The sequence below is a fragment of the Canis lupus genome, chromosome 27 (assembly GCF_003254725.2).
Source record: "Canis lupus dingo isolate Sandy chromosome 27, ASM325472v2, whole genome shotgun sequence".
Taxonomy (NCBI): domain Eukaryota; kingdom Metazoa; phylum Chordata; class Mammalia; order Carnivora; family Canidae; genus Canis; species Canis lupus.
The window spans coordinates 35,327,528-35,348,246 of record NC_064269.1 but is presented as its reverse complement, the minus strand read 5'-3'; the positions used below and the strand labels follow the sequence as shown (position 1 = coordinate 35,348,246).

The 20,719-nt window shown below is 40.5% G+C and overlaps 1 protein-coding gene across 2 annotated transcripts in view; it reads right to left on the bottom strand.

The window, feature by feature from the left end:
- STYK1 (serine/threonine/tyrosine kinase 1) overlaps window positions 1–19,112 on the bottom strand; it is a 32,839-nt gene extending 13,727 nt beyond the window's left edge. Inside the window, exons 1-2 of one of the 2 annotated variants that reach the window (XM_025455091.3) lie at window positions 18,860–19,112; window positions 359–507 (exon numbers count right to left, since the gene is read on the bottom strand). In XM_025455091.3, the coding sequence (XP_025310876.3) occupies window positions 359–404 (46 nt within the window). In that variant the 5' untranslated portion in view covers window positions 405–507; window positions 18,860–19,112. Of the gene's footprint in view, window positions 1–358; window positions 508–5,709; window positions 6,086–18,859 lie in introns of those variants that run through there. The other variant, XM_035707045.2, reaches the window with a different exon arrangement.
- Between the last annotated feature and the right edge of the window lie 1,607 nt (window positions 19,113–20,719).

Genomic DNA, 20,719 nt, shown 5'->3' with positions numbered 1-20,719 from the left:
ATTTTAAAAAAATGAAATGATCATCTCTTTTTTCTTCCCCTCCACTTCCATGCAGTGGAGCCAGTATTGGGAGCACCTCTCTAATCAGAAACCCCAGTGTCCCTACATATTAGCCTATCAAGCATGCTCTGTGTCTCATCATTTTTCCTACTGAGGTGAAGAATGCAGCATCTGGATCTCTGATTGGCAATTATCACTCTTCAAAGACAATGACCTTTAGTGCTCAACCCTTTATTAATGCTGTCTTCATTTCTATTAGAAGTCAACTCATCGGCCTTCTAGAATCTATGCAGATCTTAGTCTCTGTCATCCTAAAATCAGTAGATAGTTATGTGATGATCAGTAGATAGGTCCTTACCACACAGCTTGTCACTGAGACTGCATTCCAGTAGCTTTCGTGCCATGCTCCTCTCATCTCCCAGGCCAACACAGCTGTCTGCTCCTTTGCTTGGCCCTTAGAGAATGCACAGAGCACCACTGAGAATAATTCCCAAGGACTGAGGTACTCTGAAAAAAATAAAATGGAGCATACAGAGAATTTTAAGATCCCACAAAAGATCATTAGGTATTAAGTACATGGCTGCCTGGAATTTTCTGAGTCAACCATTCATCTCTTTCCATCTACCTGATATTCAAGTGTGAAGAATTTTGTTTTGTCCTGGCATTTTTCTCTTTTCTATTATACAGAAAGTATAGCCCTGATCCAGTCTTACCTTTCATGCCATTGTTTCTCAAATTATTTTAAAGGTTCCCCTCCTACCCAAGACCCCTGCTCCAATGTTTAAGTTCATGTTCACAGCACCTGTTTGAGCAATTGTGGTCTGTGGGTTATATGGAAATGATCTAACTACCCTATAATCCCAAGCAGGTTTAATTTTTTTCTATGTATTACTTATTTTTTAATTGGAGCTTCCCCTGATCATTATATATAGGCAGACAAAAGGCATTCATTCCTACCAGCATACAGGTTAAAGGGAATATCAGAACCAAGCCATCTTCTTTCTCTCTCTTAAACTAGATAGATAGATGATAGATAGATAGATAGATAGATAGATAGATAGATAGATGATAGATCATCAAGAGAGAAGGGGGCATGGAAGCATACACAAGAAACCTGACTACCTTTAGAGCCCACCAAAGCCCTTAGAAGATGCTCATATTCACTCATATATATTCTTAAGTTTCAAAAATAAAAAACTAAAGTGATATACCATAAAAAATCTTTCTCCCACCCCATCCTTCTCCATGTATTCAGTTCCCAATTCTCCAAGTAAGGTATTTTCTTGCTTACTGGGCCAGAGATTCTTTATGTACATCACCGTAATTCTATATGATCAGCATATATTTGAAATTACACCTCCCCAAAACTGGTTATTTCTTTCTGAAGAGAACTTCAGAGAGATATAGATAGATAGATAGATAGATAGATAGATAGATAGATAGATAGATAGATATACATAATATAATATATATAATCATGTACATAAATTATATATGATTATATATGTGTGTGTATATGATTATATATGTAGCATATATGTTATATTTATATAACATATATATTTTTTATAACTTTTATATTTTATAACTTTATTTTTCCCTTAGTTCACAAGAGTCTTCCCTGGTTCTAATTAATTCTGACTGATCTGAAAAAAAATTGTGATTTTTTTTTTCACTATCTAGGTGATCCTAAGTATGTGATCTAGTTTTGTAGTAATTTGATAACATGCTAAAATTTTACAAATCAGAATTACAGTTTGTATGATATTGTACATATGTGCTATCTACCATATTATGTGGTCTTCTATCATATGTTATGCTCTGTTGTTGATACTAATAACCATAATGTGACTTAATGAGACAGAGTCTCTTAGTTCCTGAAACACATATAGAGAAACCTTCCAGTTCTAGCTTCATCCCCTTTTCACTATTCCTGGAGCTCCATGTATGGAGAGATAAAAATTAGACAATTTTCTTATAACTCAGGAGAAAGACAGGTGGTTGGTTGACAGAAGCTCATGTATACAAAGGAGTAGCCAAGAGGAAAACTGGGGAGAGGAGAGGCACCTTCTTATTTGTGGGTTTGTACATAACAAGGGATCTATGAAGTCAATGAATTATAACAAAGTCCATCTAGTTTATAAGCCAAAGAAGGCAAGGCAAAAGATAATTGAGAAAGTTTCCACAATTCCATAAGACTACATAGAAGGAAAAGCACTGGTGCTAGGGCAAGAATCAGAAAGCCTTGAGAGGGTGGAGAAGGAGAAGATCTTAAATAATAAAACACCAGCATAGTCAGGAGAATTCAAAAGCTGTTTGAAAATTTCTCACTGCCATTCTCATTCTCGTTTTCCTTTCCTCTTACTTCCTTTTCAGTGCATTATCAGATGTAATTGTGTTCATTCAGGGAGCAGCCAGTTGAACGAGTTTGGCTCTCTGGGGTGTGTTCAGTGAGCATAATCTCTCTTAACCACAGTACAAGTGGAAGAAAAAGTCAGTCAGCAGCCAGCTCCAACTTGGTAGCTCTGCCCAGAAACCAAACTACACACCCACTAATACATTCTGAAGGAAGAAATTTAAAGGCCTGTGTGCACATGTATCCTCACTTAGAACTGCTCATTGTGAGCCAAATGCAACTATGAGCACATGGCCAAAGACTCAAATCCATGCTTATTCCCTTGCACTTACACATCATACTTATTAGAGCACAATGTAATCATTTAGATACAGTATGACCTTCTATTACATTTCCTGAACAAGGTTCATTTGTGCATGGATACTTTAAAGAATCTAGGTTTATTAACAACTAGAAGCCCAATGTAATCGGATGCTGGAGCAAGGAAACAAATGTATAGGGCTATGGTGAGGACCACTCAGTAGATCACTTTCCAGGCATTTGTACAATAAGCTCTTTCCAACTATCACAGTTTGACTAGAGTCGTATGGAATATACCAAATGAGTCTAGAATTTTTAAGGTAAACACACCAGGCATACCCACCCACATAGGCATGGAAACCTACACAGGAAACCTTACTACCTTTAGAGCCCACCAAAGCACATTTGTCAGATGTTCAGATTCACTCATAGCAACGATATTCCTCTCAACATCACGTTTCTCTCTGCAGTTAATATTCAATTACCACATGACCTCACCTGCTCACTGTGTCAGCCTGAGAAAAGACATGCCTTGATGCCAAAACCTTCTAAAATGACTCTTCCTATCAATGTTCTTGACCAACACTTCTTTACAATATGACCAATACTCTATCCCTCTTAATTATATCTAGACAGTTTTCTCACTGTGTTAAGACAAAAATGTAGGGGTGCCTGGCTGCCTCAATAAGTAAAGCATGCGACTCTTGATCTCAAAGTTGTGAGTTTGGGCCCCATGTTGAGTGTAGAGATTACCTAAAAAATAAAATCTTCAAAAAGAAAAAAAAATGTATATTGGTCACTGCTGCTTCTCTTACCTAGACTGTAAAGTCCTTACATATATAAAACATTACCCCACACTTCTCTCCTTGATGCCATATATTACTAGATTCAAGCCATTGGAATCAAGGATCCAGTAAAGTTAGGAAATTGTTTATTCTGATAATTCTATCCAACTGGTTGGAAAATATGTACACAGTTCACCTATAGTTTACACATACCTACATCTAACAGTGCCAAATCTCCTCAGGCAGGGCTCTAATTAAAACAATATCATTGCCATTTGCTTCAACGTGGATGGAACTGGAGGGTATTATGCTGAGTGAAGTAAGTCAGTCGGAGAAGGACAAACATTATATGTTCTCATTCATTTGGGGAATATAAATAATAGTGAAAGGGAATATAAGGGAAGGGAGAAGAAATGTGTGGGAAATATCAGAAAGGGAGACAGAACATAAAGACTGCTAACTCTGGGAAACGAACTAGGGGTGGTAGAAGGGGAGGAGGGCGGGGGGTGGGAGTGAATGGGTGACGGGCACTGGGGGTTATTCTGTATGTTAGTAAATTGAACACCAATAAAAAATAAATTTAAAAAAAGGAAAAAAAAAGGAAAAAAAAACAATATCATTGCCTCATTTGTGGTTATCATTCCTTATTTTCTCTCTTCTCAATCTCTTCTTTCTGTTGGCATACTGAGAAGTTTAGCTTCCTTCTAGAACTGAGAATCTAGAGGAGGAAATAACACAATGAAGAAGGAATGATAGTAAAATGGGAGCAGGGGTAAAGTCCAGCCCAAATCTTTGCAAGATTGTAGTCTGGAGACCAGACAGGTGAATGATTCTAACTAAAATTAAGCTAACTATGAACATAAACTCACCAAACTCTCACACATAAGCACAATGCAAGCATAATTCCATGCCACATCTTTGTATCTGTTTCATTACACACAAAATAGCTTCATTGCAAGAATAACACAACCCTGGGATCCCTGGGTGGCTCAGCGGTTTAGCGCCTGCCTTCAGCCTGGTGTGATTCTGGAGTCCCGGGATCGAGTCCCACATCGGGCTCCCTGTGTGGAGCCTGCTTCTCCCTCTGCCTCTCTCTCTCTCTGGTCTCTCATGAATAAATAAATAAAATCTTTAAAAAAAAAAGAATAACACAACCCTCGCTAGCAACACTTCTGTAAAGTGAGCACAATATAGTCTCATAGAGCAGCAAGTTACCCAGGAGTGTCCAGAAGAAATTCTTCATACCAAAATACATCTACAAATAGAACATTAAAAATGAGGTCCCCTCTCCTGTATTCCATACTATACATTGTGAGAAATTCCTTCATTGACCTCTAACACCTGGTCCCATTCCCATAAGATATGACTAAATATTACACCAGCCTCACCCTCAACCTTACCGCCTGTGTATCAACACAAGTAGGTCTGCCAGCATGTTCTTTTTATGAAGACAAATGACCCATCTGCCCAGATAGATGCCATATCAGGTAAGGGAGTTATTAATAACTATGGGCTACGGGGCAAAGGACTCAAAGACTTCAGGTGAGGAGGGTAAAATATATGGAGGTAGCAGCCCCCAGACTGAGGCAGTCTGCCTTCTAGCTCACCTTACCTTCTCCTCCCCTCCCTTTCATCTTTATCCTTGAGCTGTTTAGCAAAATGAACAAACAAAACAAAAACCAAAAACCATTTAATGGAACAAACATGTTAAATTGGAAATGAGATAGAAAACTGTTCAGATCTATCTACAGGATTCCAAAATTACTTAATCTTCAACATTCTGAGAAGCAATTTGTCCTTCCTATTTTCAGCTCTAATAAACATATGTTGAGCAACTACAATGTGCCAGGTATTGTGCTAGGCACCTTCACACAAAAGAGGAAACAGGCTCAGAAAGATTAAGTTCTGAATAAGCCAGGGTTAAAAAAAATTAAAAACATAAAAAGCAAGTAAACAACAGCAAGGTTTCGTACCCCTGTCTCTCAATTACAAACCCAATATTCCTTAAACTACTACACATCTGTACTTGTCACTCAAATGGACAAGACCAATAGTGTCAAGAAGGAATTACGTCAGAATCCAAAAGAACCATAGAAAGCATAATGCTGAAACCAAACTTCACCAACAAATACAACGCAACTTGGGAAGGACAGAATCTGCCTGTACGTGTGTTCTCCAGGATCTTAAAGGAGCACAATGTCTGCATGTCTGTCTTCAAACTGTATTAAAAAAATAATGGTAAAATCAGAAACTTTTCCCAGTACTCACCAGATCGTGGAATCTTGGATCATTTTCTTTGTTTGGTCATTTTCCTGGGTCTGATCTCAATCCTATTTCTACCTTCTGCTTTTTGAGGGAAAGGGTCTAGTTTCCAGGACCAGCAATCTTTCACTGTGAGCATGAGGGTCAGGAAAGGGATAGAATTCCCAAGAGATAGGGCACAGGCTAAAGAAGTAGGATCACTATGCAACACCCAAGGCTCCACCTTTCTCCTGAAGCACACTTGTCAGAGGACAAAGAGTAAAGGGAAAGGCACACTGAAGAGATGACCATCTTTCAATCCAGAAAACCTGACTAATGTAGATAACTTGCCTTGTGCAGGGTGATAGCTCCTGGTGTGGATGAGGCAGAGAGAAGAGGAGGTTACCCAGAGGGAATCTCTTGTCCTCCTGTTCTTCTCAGATATTGAAGAATTGTGGTTGTTCTGATCTTCATCCTCCCCCACCTTCCTAGAAACCCAGAGCTTCAAATGCACTTTGAAATGGTTGGAAGAGAGTCTCCTGTGGTGCCTGAGAATCCTGACCTTGTTTAAACAAGTGTCTTTCAACAATGAGACTGTTATCAGCTTTTCTTGTTTCTTATTTTTACATATCTACAGGAATTCCTAAAACACATGCTACACAAGAGAGATGAATTGAAGAATCTTACTTTCTATCCTAGCACCTCCTGAAAAGTTTGCTTTATAGAGGAGCATTGTGATTGCAAGACAGGCCCCCTAACATCTAGATAAGAATTGCAGTAACACTACATAGCCCATCAGATTTTGAATATGATCACAGAGATTAATTTTATTTCCTTTGAGATGTTATACAAATTCAAGACATTTTTATATTATTATAATTACCATTCTATTTTTCATGTTCTTGATAACATAATTCTCCATCTACCATGTTCAAACCTAAAAAGCTCAGAAATAACATATATCTCAAATTATCCTCCCACTGATTGTTTTCTCTTCCCAAGATCACTAATCAACAGCAGTTTTCCCAGCCCAGAAAAAGTATTCTCAATAAGGAAAAAGCCAAAGACACACAACTACTACCCTCCTCTAAACACAGAATTGTTCCTGATGCATCTGTGTCTCCTTTCCTACCTTATGGAAACACCAGAAGACACCTGCTTGGGGCTTCTCTCAAACAACTCGCTGCTATTGTTCAGTCACATTGTATTTCCAAGGATCAGTCCCCCACTTTGCTACTCATTCTGCCAGGCTTTTCATTCAGGGATGGTGGGGAGATTCTGGTACTTCAAAAATCTTGGCAGTTTCCCCCATAAATGAGGAACTCTATGTTGTCCTGCCACTCCTCCAGCCTATTCTAGCACATTGCCCTCTGGCAGAGAGGAAAGCCATACTGAAAATGACAGAAGGAAGATATTCTGCGAAAGATTGCAAGAACACACACACACACACACACACAAACACACACACACACACATTTTCTCATACTCTGATAAATGAGTCCCAGATCCAGGCAGACCCATTTGAGAGACAAATGGGCAGGAGATTTCACAATCAGGAAATCAGCTCAATTGCCTTTACCTCAGTACTGTGTCTTACAGGGTGTGTCCCTGTAAAGATTCTATACACAGAAGGTAATCCTAGGTAAACAACAACAAACACCTGGCAAGACGAAAAAGACGCCTCTGGGAATGTCATTCTGCACAACAAGGAACAAGCAGCCCATCCCCTTGTTAGAAGTGGGTCCCTGTGCTTCAGAGCTGAGCAGTCTGGAAATTGGGAGAAGTGGATCAGCAGGGAGCTGGTACTATGATAACAGCACCAGCTCCCTGCTATTAAAGAGAAGTTTTGAAGTTCTACTTTGGGTTTAATAGGTGATTTAGCAAGCATCCAGAGGCAGAACACCTGACCTTGCCGTGCCTTCCTGTCCTAGTTTAGGGAGCAGGACACCTCTTTCTCTCCTGAGAGCAGAGAAGAACCACAGAGCACAGCAGAAAATGAATCTCACTGGAAGAGGGTCAGGGCAATGAGCAAGCCCCTCAACCAGCCATCCCACCTTACCACTCAAATTCTAAAGGCTCCTTCATATCTGTATCTTCCTACCCATATCATAGCAGCCCAAGGAACTCTCCATTTTCATTCCTATCCCTACCCTGCCTATAATTTCCTATGGGCTAGTGGTAAGAGAAGGAGATTTGGAGGCAGACTTCCATTTGAATCTCAGGTCCACCATCCATCATGCCTGTGGATAACTTATTCTAACTTTTCTGAGCCTCTGTTTTTCCATGTGTAGGTAGAGACAATATCTGCCTATTGAGGCAGTTGAAAGCCCTGTGGGATAACTGATGTAAGATACCTACTATAGTGCCAGGCCCATGACGGACGATCAATATATGATAATCTCTCCCCACCTCCCTCCTTCCTGTGCCAATCTCCAGGGAGATTGGGAGGTTGTCAGATAGCTGTACCAATCAGTAAATGTAAATAACCCCAAATAAGAAAACAAAACACCCATTGTCAAAATATTTATAATATTTGTAGATCTAACTATATTTTTGTCTTGTGTGTAAAGAGGAAGTTAAAGTAATCATAAAGTTAATGTGGGTTTTAAAACTCTTCATATCAACTAGAGATGATTTGACAGTCTAAGTATCATACCTGTTAGGAGGTCTCTGAATTTGACAAACATGTTGAGGAAGGGATATTTAAATAAGACTGATCAAAGAGCATAATGCTGTAAACTAAGGTATAAAACAGAATGTCAGATAGTGATATATTATTAATTAGTTAGTTAATTCACCTTCTGTCCCTAAATTTCTTTTTTTTTTTTTTTTTTTTTTTTTTTGTCCCTAAATTTCTCAACTCCTTCTAGCTGGTTCTGTTGATACCACCTATCTGCTGGCTACATTTTTACCCAGTTCCTGAACCAATCTTGATAGAGGCAGTAAGGAGACCAATAGTCTCAGCTTCTTCTCCCCATTATTCTTACTGTACTCCCCAATCTGAGAAAATGTATGATTGATTATTATTCACAAGGGGTGTCCAGTTAGTCATGCTTAGTACATAAGTACTGTCAATATACATTCACATAGGAAAAGAGAATTCAGAGTTTTTCTTTATCCTTTTAAAAAATTTAATACCTTCTATCATCCCCTCAAAATGACTATGTGACCTAGTCCTTCTTTGCTATATGTTGACAGAAAGAGTCAGATCTACAGAAAAGTTAGGAATAGTAAATGCACCCTGCAAAGATGCAGAGAGCAGTTTAAAACAAAGGCATGGGGGATCCCTGGGTGGCGCAGCGGTTTGGCGCCTGCCTTTGGCCCAGGGCGCAATCCTGGAGACCCGGGATCGAATCCCACGTCGGGCTCCCTGTGCATGGAGCCTGCTTCTCCCTCTGCCTGTGTCTCTGCCTCTCTCTCTCTCTCTCTCTATGTGACTATCATTAATAAAAAAAAAAATCTTTAAAACAAAGGCATGTGTTGAGACACCTGGGTGGCTCAGCAGTTGAGCATCTGTCTGCCTTTGGCTCAGGGCGTGGTCCTGGGGTCCTGAGATAGAGTCTTGGATCAGATTCCCAGCGAGGAGCATGCTTCTCCCTCTGCCTATGTCTCTCCCTCTCTCTCTGTCCCTCATGAATAAATAAATAAAATCTTTTAAAAAATAAAAACTAAAATAAAACAAAGGGATGTGAATATTGCTAGAAATACCAGTCACGGTCCTGGTTTCTTGATTTGTCCTGGGAATAAAAATGTGGCAGGGAAATGAACTTTAAAGCTTTCTTTGGGGGTGCCTGGGTGGTTCAGTCAGTTAAGCATCCGACTTGTGATTCAGCTCAGGTCATGATCTCGAGGTCATGAGATGGAACCCCATGTTGTGCTCCACTTGAGATTCTCTCTCTGCCTTTCCCCTTACACTCAATAAATAAATAAATAAATAAATAAATAAATAAATAAATAAATAAATAAATAAATAAATAAAATCTTTAAAGATTTGTTTGATTTTATTTTGAAATGAAAGAGGCAACAAGATCCCAGTAGAGATAGGAAGAGAACAAAGATCATAAGTTTATTGTCCAAATCCAGAGGAAAACCCTCAAGATTTTTGCCTAATATATATTTAAATTGAACAATGAAAGTTTATTTGGTACTTTCCACCATCCCTTACTCTGGTTCCCTCTCTCCTAACATAGGTTTGGATCTTTTTCAGGACCCAGGAAAGGTTAGATATAGGTATTGTATCCTGGACCCATATTCTCTCTCCCTCCTCTTCCATTAAACTCAGTTTCCTTCCATGAGTCACCATGGAACAGAGTTCAGCCAATAAACCAAGTGAAACAATCTGCTTTGGACTCTGCCCTGCTCTGCTCCTCCTTAACAGTCATTTACGGGTAGCACAGCTTCCTTGATATTGGTTTTTGCCTCCCACTACAGCCTAGCACATTTTATGGCATACAATTACAATAACAAACATCCATATAGTGCTCCCCATGTGTTAGAAACTGTTCTAAGCACTTTACATACACATAAAGAAACGGGGCCACAGAGAAGTTAAATAACTTGCTCCAGATCACGTAGCTAGTAGTAGAGATTTGAAATTTCCAGGTTGTGTGGGTTTGGAATCCGTTTTCTTCAGTTATACCATCTTCGTAGCAAATTCTTGAAAATCTTTTTCTTCTTTTCTTTTTTTTTTTGAAAAACTAGAATTACCTTCAATATTGCCTTTCTTTTACCAAGATATAATTCACATACCATAGAATTCACTCTTTTTAAAGTTTTTTAGTGGTTTTTATATCCACAAAGTTGTACAACCATCATAGCTATCTAATATTAGAATATTTTCATCATCCCCCAAAAGAAATTTATACCAGTAGCAGTCACTACCCAATACCCACTCTCCCCAGCCCTTGCCGGTCACTAACATTTTTGCTGTCTCTGTGGATGTGCCTTCTTGAACATTTCATATGAATAGAATCATACGATTTGTAGCTTTCTCTCTGGTTTCTTTCACTTAGCATATTTTTAAGGTCACTCATTGTAATACTTAGGGTTCTCTAGAGAAATAAAATTAATAAGATATATAGATGTATATATGTAGATATACATGAATATGCAGATGTATAAGAGGAGACTTATTATAGGAATTGGCTTATGAGGTTATGGAAGCCAAGAAGTCCCACAGTCTGCAATCCGCAAGCTGAAAAGTCAGGAAAGCTGGTGGTACAATTCAGTGTGAAGCTGAAGCCCTGAGAACTGGGGACCACTGGTAGAAGTCCTAGAGCTTGAAGACCAGACCACCAGAAGCTCCAATGTTGAAGGGCAGGATGTCCTATCTCAAGAGAGAGAAAGTCACCCTTCCTCCACCTCTTTGCTCTATTCAGGCCCTCAACAGGATGGATGATGATCACCCACACTGGTGAGAACAGATCTTTACAAAGTCCACTGAATCATATGCTAATCTTTTCCAGAAACATCCTCACAGAGACACCCAGAAAGAATGTCTCCCAGCTATGTGAGCATTCCTCAGCCCAAATTGACACATCAAATTAACCAACACAGTCTGCCATCCAAGAGATTTTATTCTTGTGAAAACCTGACCCCACATCTTTCAATTTTCTCTCTCAGCCATTTCTCTCCCTAAGCATTTTCTCTCCCTGCAGAAAGTGTTCCTGCTTCTCCCCAACACAGAAGCTCTTCTCTCCCCCAATTCATGTCCATGCACCTTACACCAGCCTCCAACTGTGAAAATCCTTCTTCCAAACCTCAGATCTATTTCTTGGGTGTGATCTGACCTCAGTACAGCTGTGTTGAGTGATGAGGAAAGCCCCATATTTGTCCACCATCTTAAGTCCACCTCCTAACGATCACATCCATGTTGTAGCATAAATCAGTACTTTATTCTTTTTTGTGGCTGAATGATGGTTTTAGTTCTTATATTTAGGTCTTTGACTTATTTTGGGTTGATTTCTGCATGTTATGAAGTAAGCATTCAATTTCATTCCTTTGCAAATGGATATCCAGTTGTTTCAAGGCAATTTCAGTGTTTCAGTGTTGTACATGAATATCCAGTGTGTCCATACAATTAATTGTTTTGGCACTACGTAGAAAATCAAATGGCCATAGGTATGAGTTTATTTCAAGACTCTCAACTCTGCTCCATTGGTCTATATGTCTATCCTATGCTAGTAGTACACAGTCTAAAGTACTTAACTTTGCAATGAGTTTTAAAGTCATTAAATTCGAATCCTCCAATATTGTTCTCTTTCTAATGTTTGACCCTTATGTTCCACCATGAATTTTAGAATCAGCCTGACCATTCCTGTAAAGAAGGCCATCTGGAATTTTGGTAGAGATTACATTAACTATGTGGATCAACTTTGGGAATACTGCCATCTTAACAATATTAAGTCTTCCTACCTAAGAATACAGACTGTCTTTCCATTTATTTAGATCTTTAATTTTTTAATGATATTTTGTAGTTTTCAGTGTACAAGTCTCATTTGTTGTCACTGCTAACATTTACAGTTCCATGGCCTCTAAAGGTTAAGCCAAAATTTGTGTATGACTTGGCAATACCACAGAATGTTCTGTCTCTGAGAAAATTCATTCTAGAACAGGTTGGACAGTGAATGCCTCTTATAGGTTGACCAGACAAGCTACATATATCTAATACCATAGCATAATAAAAGGCCACGACTGGTCCTTCTCATATTTGGATAAATGCACAGACCATAGAGCAGCACGTTTTCCACCTCTTAGTGTCAGAACTCAGTTTCTTTTCTTTTTTTCTAAGATTTTATTTATTTATTCATGAGAGACACACAGAGAAAGGCAGACACATAGGCAGAGGGAGAAGTAGGCTTCCCAAGGGGAGCCCAATGCAGGACTCCATCGCCAGACCCGTGATTCATACCCTGAGCCGAAGGCAGATGCTTAACCTCTGAACCACCCAGGTGTCCTCCAGTTTATTTTCTTTCAGGAGCCTGAGTTAATCTAATTTCTCAGGTTGTCACAAATTTGTGGTACTAGAGATGATATCCAAATAAACACATCTCTCTAGATTGCTATCAACATAAATGCTTCTTCATGTCTAACCTATGGAGAACACTGCTCTCTGGGCACCCAAAATATGTTTGATTGAGGTTTGAATAAAAGCCACAAAGGAGCAGCCCCCAATATCACAGTTTAATCCTACATCTCATGTGTAAAAATACAAGAATTTCTATCTAGCACAGATAATTCTATCCCAGGGTTCAAAGAACTTCTTTTCGTGAGTGACTTACCTCACATGCTATCTGAATATCTATAAATCCACAACCTGTGGCCTTGCTGATACTATCAAATCTTTATTGGCCGTTGATTTGTAGTTAACATAAGCTTGTACTTCCATTTTTAAGTCAGCTTGCGTCCATTCCCCAGTCAATGCTAACTCAGTGAGTTAAAAATAATCAATTTTAATATCAGCCCAAGAAGAGCAACCTTGGGAAGATAAATGTGGTGGTGGTGAGGGGGTGGTACTTTATAGATAATTATAAAATCACATGTGGTTTATTTGTATTTCTTTTTTCCCAACCCTACAGAATCAGAATATTCCTCAAAGTTATCTTCATTTTTATAATAGAAAGCCACTTCAGAATACTCCACGACTGTCTTAACAACTTCACATGTGGAAACTAAGTTCTGAGTGATAAAATGACTTACCCAGGGTCAGAAGATCTAATCAGAAGTGAAAGCTCCTGATCCTGAATTCCTGATTAGACCATCCTAAGAATGGAATGTGGGTGAGGACAAGAACTACAGGGAATGAAATCAAAGTCACCTGGTGATATGGGAGATGCTTAGGCTTCAAGAAAGGATGCAAATACAACAGGTTCAACTTTCAATATCAAAAAGCCATTTGATTCCTGTGCTATAAATGAGGTAACCATAGCTGTACCTTCTGGGCTGCTATAGCCACACCTCCCTGCTAAAGAAATAATAAAAACAGCAACCCTGCCTTCCATCTCTTATTCTATCTGACGAGCATGCTATGAAGTGCAACACCTTCTCCACAAATGCATAGAATCCTAAACAACCAGAGAGCCCTCCAAAAGCAACAAAAAAACCTCACCTCCTTAATTTACCAATGAGGAAACTCAGGCACACAATTGAAGGGTATCTTCCAACAGTTAATTAGCCCTTAAGCTAAGACTACTAGTGTGAGTCTTGAATCTCCACCTGGTGCTCTTTCACTATCATTTGCCACCATTCATAAAGCTAACTAGAGGTCTAATCCCTTTTTATTCAGTTAAGTTTTATAGGGATGAGGATAAGGAAAAAGATCCTAGTTTTTAGAATTCATTATGTATGTGTACTTTCATAGTTTCTTCTTCCTGCCAGGTCTTTGGGTTGTTTATGCGTCTGGACTAGCCCCTGGAAATCTATCTCATACCTGCCCAAGATTTTAATAAAAGAATGAAGGACACTGAGGTAAGTCCCTTGCTCTTTGCTCATGAAAAGAGTGCCAGAGTTTAAAAATAGATTTCAGGTCCCAGCACTCAGGACAGGATTCTTTCCATTCCACACTGATCCCTGTACAAGTAGCTGCTTTGTGTCTGTGTGTGTGCACTCATTTCCTTCTACTTTCATTCTCTCCAGTTAGAAACTGTGTCCAAGAGATGACATGCTAATATAGAGCATTGAATACTCAACATGCTTACTCAGTGTTTAATTGGTTTTCCTGTTATTATCTGTGTCTTCCCAACCAGATGGTAATTTCCTTGAGGGCATGGTTAGCTTCTTAGCACCTCCATTAGCCCAGCCCAGAAGTAGGCAGAGGGCAGTAGCCACATCTGAAGTCAGAGGTATGGTGTGGAATTGAAACTGGCTAAATCTAGGCTGGTTGGGAAGGACAAGAATGAAGTGAGAGAGACAACTTCATGCGAACAAGAATTTAAGGACCTCGGCTACTTTCTTCATTGCTGTATCCCTTCTACCTAGAGCAGTGTCTGGCACATATCAAAATTCATATGCTTGTTTAATAAATAAATAGCCAAATTACCTATAAAAATAGCTTGGGGGGTACCTGGGTGGATCAGTCAGATAAGGGTCTGACTCTTGATTTCAGCTCATGTCATGATCTCAGAGTCATGGGATCGAACCCTGCATCAGGCTCCCCACTTGGCATGGCGGGGCATATGCCTGAGATTCCCTCTCTCCCTCTCCCTCTGCCCCTCCTCTCTCTCTCTCTCTCTCTCAAATAAGTTAATAAATCTTTTTAAAAAATAAAAATAGCATCGGATCCAAAAGAAATTTTTATAGAAAAATAACCTATACAAATTAATTAGATATAAGAATTAAACTATAATGCTAAAAGTACAAGTAGGGTTGGGGAGTCATTTTTAAGTGTTAGATAGGAAGTATCAAGGTACCCAGGTCTCTACTCAATGGAAACACATTTGTAGTTCTATCAATAGGCAGGGTACTGGTTTTCTCTATAAAAGGGATACAAAATTCTTTGCTACACGTAGAAAGCAAAATATTGATCCCTCAGAGTGAAAAGAGAATGATAAATCCAATAAAGAAAACCCAGTCATTTGAAAGCTCTGTGTGACTGGTAGTAAATGGCCCCTCAAAGACATCTCTGTCCAAATCTCCAGAACTGTGAATCTGTTAGTTTTTAATAGTGTTAAAGTAGCAAAGGGGAATTAGATTGCAGTTGGAATTAATCAACACAAAGATTGTTCCGGATTATCCAGTGAGTCTGACATAGTCACAAAGACCATAAATGTGGAAGAAAAGGCACAAGTGTCATTCCCAGCATAGGGAATGTGTGAAAACCTTGATATGGCTTTGAAGATGGAGGAGTCGTGAGCCAAGGAATGCAAGCAGTCTCTATAAGCTGAAAAAAGGCAAAAAAAAGGGATTTTCCCCTAAGGTCTCCAGAAGGAATCTGATACCCATTTTAAACTTCTGATTTCTAGAACCTATAAGGTAAAAATCTGTGTTGGTTTAAACCATCTAATGTGTGGTGATTTGTTACAGCAGCAACAGGAAACTAACAGGGTTCCTGGGTGGCTCAGTCAGTTAAGGATCTGAATCTTAATTTTGGCTCCTGTCATGATCTCAGGGTTGTGTGATCAAGCCCCATGTCAAGGTCTGCACTAGGCGTGGAATCTGCTTAATACTCTCTCTCCCTCCCTCTGCCCCTACCCCTGTCACCCCCACTCAGTATACATGCCGTCTCCTCCTCTGTCTTCTTTGAAAAAAAAAAAAAAAGGAAACTAACATACTCAGTTTAAAAACAGAGCTGCAGAACCACAAAACTCCCCCCAGTAGGAGTTTGGAGCACCTGCTTGTGGAAGCTGGTTGTGAGGTGAGTTGGGAAAGGTGGAAAACACAGTTTCTACAGAAGACAACTGAAATAGATGTGCTCAACTAACTTTGAGTGTGTACATAATTCAAGAACAAGGAACTGTTACGGGTTGAAGTGTGCCACCCCAAAATTCATATGCTGTACCACAGAATGTGACCTTATTTGGAAATAGTCTTTACAGAGGCAATTGAGATAAAAGGAGGACATTAAAGTGGACCTTTACTCAATATAACTAGTGTCCTTTTAAAAGAGGAGAATTTGTTATGCCTGGGTGCCTCAGCAGTTAAGCATCTGCCTTTGGCTCAGGGCATGATCCTAGGATCCGAGATCGGATCCCACATCGGGCTCCCTGCATGGAGTCTGCTGCGCCCTCTGCCTGTGTCTCTGCCTTTCTTTCTCTCTCTCTCTCTGTCTCTCTCTCTCTGTTTCTCTCTCTCTCTCCCTCTCTCTCTCCCCCTGTATTTCTCTCAAGAATAAATAAATAAATCTTTAAAAATAAAAAAATAAAGGGGGGGATTTGAAGAAAGCCACGTATGCAGAAAGGATACCATATGAACATAAATAAAGACAGCCATCTCCAAGCCAAAAAAAAAGGGGGGGGGGCGGGCGCTGGGACAGAACTTTCCCTCCTAGCAATCAGAAAGAAACCTTGATCTGCCAACAGCTTGATTTTAGACTTCTAGCTTCCAGAACTGTGAGAGAATGAAGTTATGTTGCCACTCAGTTTGTGGTACTTCATTAGAGCAGCCCTAGCAAACTAATAGTGATTAAGGCTCTAAAGAAAAAGTGTATGATTTTCACTGAAGCAAAACAGGTGTTTTGTCCTATTGCCTTTTGCTTTCTTGTGCTTCACAGATCATGTGTTTCTTACAAATTGCAGGTGTGTATCAAGCTTGCATTTTTTTCCTTTTTCTTTTTCTTTTTAAGATTTTATTTATTTGAGAGAGAGAGAGCACAGCAAGGGGGAAGACTGGGGGAGAAGCAGACCCCCCTCCCCTGCTGAGTGGGAGCCCTACTCAGAGCTTGATCCAGGGACTCTGGGATCATGACCTGAGCCAAAGGCAGATGCTTAACTGACTGAGCCATCCAGGTGCCCCTAACCTTATATTTTTTTTCAACAGCATTTGTTCACTTTGTGTCTCTGTTGGTTATTCTCACAATGTTTCAAACTTTATTATTATTGTTGTTAGATTTGTTACAGTGGTCTGCAATCTGATTATGACTCCCTAAAACCTCAGATGACAGTTAACATGTTTTTAGTAATAAAATATTTTTTAATATTTATTTAATTATTTTAGAGGAGGGAGGGAAAGTTTTTTTTTTTTAATTCTATTTATTTCTTTGAGAGAGAGCATGAGCTCCAGTGAGAGAGAGAGCAAGAGTGGTGGGGAGGGGCAGAGGGAAAGAGCTAAACAGACTCCCTGCTGGGCGTAGAGCCCAATGAAGTGCTGGACACCCATCCCAGGATCCCAGGATCATGACCTGAGCTCAAGGCAGATGCTTAACCCACTAAGCCAGCCAGGCACCCCAAGAGAAATATAGTTTTAAGCAGACTCCATGCCGAGCATGGAACCTGGTGCCTGGCTCAATCTCACAACCCTGAGATCACATCCTGAGCTGAAAACAAGAGTCGAACACTTTGCCCGTACCACCCAAGCACCAGAGCAATAAAGCATTTTTAATTAAGATATGCACATTGTCTTTTTAGACATAGTGCTATTCCACACTTAATGTACTACAGTACAATGCAAACATAACTTTTGTTTGCACCAGAATCAAAAATTTCATTTGACTCACTTCATTACAATATTCGCTTTATTATAGTGGTCTGAAACCACACCCACAATACCTCTGAAGTATGCCTGTATAATTTACTCTTGAACAATGTAGGGTTTAGGGACATGGATCCCCTGAGCAGTAGAAAATAAGCATACAACTTTTGACTCCTCCAAAACTTAACTACTAATAGCCTATTCACCGGAACCCTTGCGAATAACATAAACAATCCAGCAGTATTTATTTTGTAGATTATATGTATTACATGCTGTATTCTTACAATAAAGCAAGCTAGAGAAAAGGAAACACTATTAAGAAAATCATAAGGAAGAGAAAATATATTTATAGTACTGTAATGTATTGAAAAAAAAATCCAGGTATAAGGGCACCCACACAACTCAAACCCCGGTTGTTCAAGGGTCAACTGTACCTCCCCGTGCCTCCCTGAAAGGCCTAGCTAGCCCCTCGCTGGCTGTAAGGACTGCTGAGGAGGGTCAGTCAGGTCAAGGGCACCGGGTCCAGATGCATTTTCAGTGTGTGTGCTGCACGTTACAGGAGCTTTAGTGCGTGATTTCCACACTACAGATGGCTCTCCCTAAGTAGCAGGAAGACAGCTTGGTCTGAAACGTCTGAGAAACTCAGCCGGCGAGGGGGTTCCTAGCAGAAAGGGGCCACACTCCTAGAAATGAAAGGAAAGGCAAGAGACAAAACAGGGATGAGGTTGACAGGGAGAAGGGAAAGGAGCACAGCAAAAGAGAAGACAAATTAAGAAAACAGAAATCCGGTCACCAAGGAACAGCATATCACTGCACAGTCATAAAAACCTAAAAGTCGAAACTCACAAGATGTTTTTACCAAAGAAATACAGGTTCGTTCACCTGGTGATTATTGTTCGTTTGCATAAAATTCGCACCACCGCTCACAACCGTTCCACTCTCCCTCTTGTCCTCCCTCTTTTCTTCCCAAACGTCCGAGTCTACCCCTACCCCTCCAGCTGCATCACTGCCATCCGGCCTCCACCCTTACTGCCCCCAAAGCCCAGTTCACTACCGGTAGTGTCCCTCCTCCGGCCACTCTGCTTTCGGATGCAACGGGACCAGCCAGAGGGGGAAAAGAATCATCGGTTTGGGTACGACAAGGTGTGCCAGTCTCAAGGAAATGCTTCTCGGTCCCTCCTTCCCACTGGTGGGGCGTGGCTGCCAGCAAAGGATGGAGTCGGGGCGGGCTCCCCGCAAAGGGAAATCTGCGGGCACTGAGGTTTCCGGGACTCACCACACACTGGCCAGCAGGAAAGCTGCTGAAACGGTAAAACCTCGTCGCTGATCTACTCACTGAGTGCCTCCCCTCGAGACTGCTCCGGGGTCAGGTCAGGAGACGTCAGTCCAAGTGAAACGTGCAAAGGCCTGGTAAAGCGCAACAGCACCACCTACTGTCCGACCTGATCCCAGCGGCCTTCGTTGGTGCTCCAAAGGGCTCCAAAGGGCTGGTCAGGGTTTAGCCTGATGAGTCCCCTCCTGGGGTAATTGCAACCTCAAGCCTTGGCTGGGGATGCCCTAAGGAATAAATGGAAATAAAAGTATTAGCAGGTAATCATTCATTAGCATATGCTTTCTAAATACACTCTGGGCTCTCTTCTGGGATATAGCATTAACGGAAGTAGTTGTCCCTGACCTGCCCCCATGGAATTTACAATCATAGGAAACACAAAAGAGAATACACGGCTGAAAGAATTCCAAATTAGATGCTAACACTTCATACAAATTCTATTAAAGAAATGCGGGCCGCGGATAACTTAAATAGGTGGCTGGTTTGTTCAGCACTGATAGCTCGCATACCAAACAGAAAGGAGCACCTATTAGAACAGAAAGAATTTAGGTGCAGTGTAATGTGGAGTATTTAGCAATTGAGGTACTTTGGTTCTCTAGAGGCTTCTCTATTAGAGTTTTTCTTCCTTTGGAGCTCTTAAGATCGGATGAACTGTACTAAATGTCACTGAATTGTACATTTAAAATGGTTAATGGGTGATTTATTTTACATTAATTTTTTTTAAAGGGATGAGGTCTCATCGGCCAGTTGTTCTTCCTACCTTTTCTGACATGATTGATTAATAAAAGCCAAGTGAGGGATGCCTGGGTGGCTCAGCGGTTAAGCTCGGGTGGTGATCCTGGAGTCCCGGGATCGAGTCCCGCATCGGGCTCCCTGCATAGAGCCTGCTTCTCCCTCTGCCTGTGTCTCTGCCTCTCGCTGTGTGTGTCTCTCATGAATAAACAAATAAATTCTTAAAAAAAAAAAAAAAAAAAAAAGCCAAGTGAACTGACCTGACTTCGTATTATGCCATCTTCTACTCTGCTTCCCCAAGCGTCCAAATCTCCTGAGGCAGAGGCTGTAGCTTATTCATTTGTAATTTCTGCAGCATCCTATTAGACTGCTACATCTCTATTCTAGTATACAGAATTTTGTTTAAAAATCTCATTACTGGGCACCCCGGGGTGGCTCAGCAGTTTAGCGCCACCTTCAGCCCAGGGCGTGATCCTGGAGTCTCGGGATCGAGTCCCACATCAGGCTCCCTGAGAGGAGCCTGCTTCTCCCTCTGCCTATGTCTCTGCTTCTCTGTGTGTCTCTCATGAATAAATAAGTAGAATCTTGGGCAGCCCGGGTGGCGCAGCGGTTTAGCACCGCCTGCAGCCCAGGGCGTGATCCTGGAGACCCTGGATGGAGTCCCACGTCAGGCTCCCTGCATGGAGCCTGCTTCTTCTCCCTCTGCCTGTGTCTCTGCCTCTCTCTGTCTCTATGAATAAATAAATAAAATCTTTAAAAATAAATAAATAAATAAATAAATAAATAAATAAATAAATAATAAAATCTTAAAAAATATATCATTATTGTGAAGGAACCACTGATGGGAGTTAC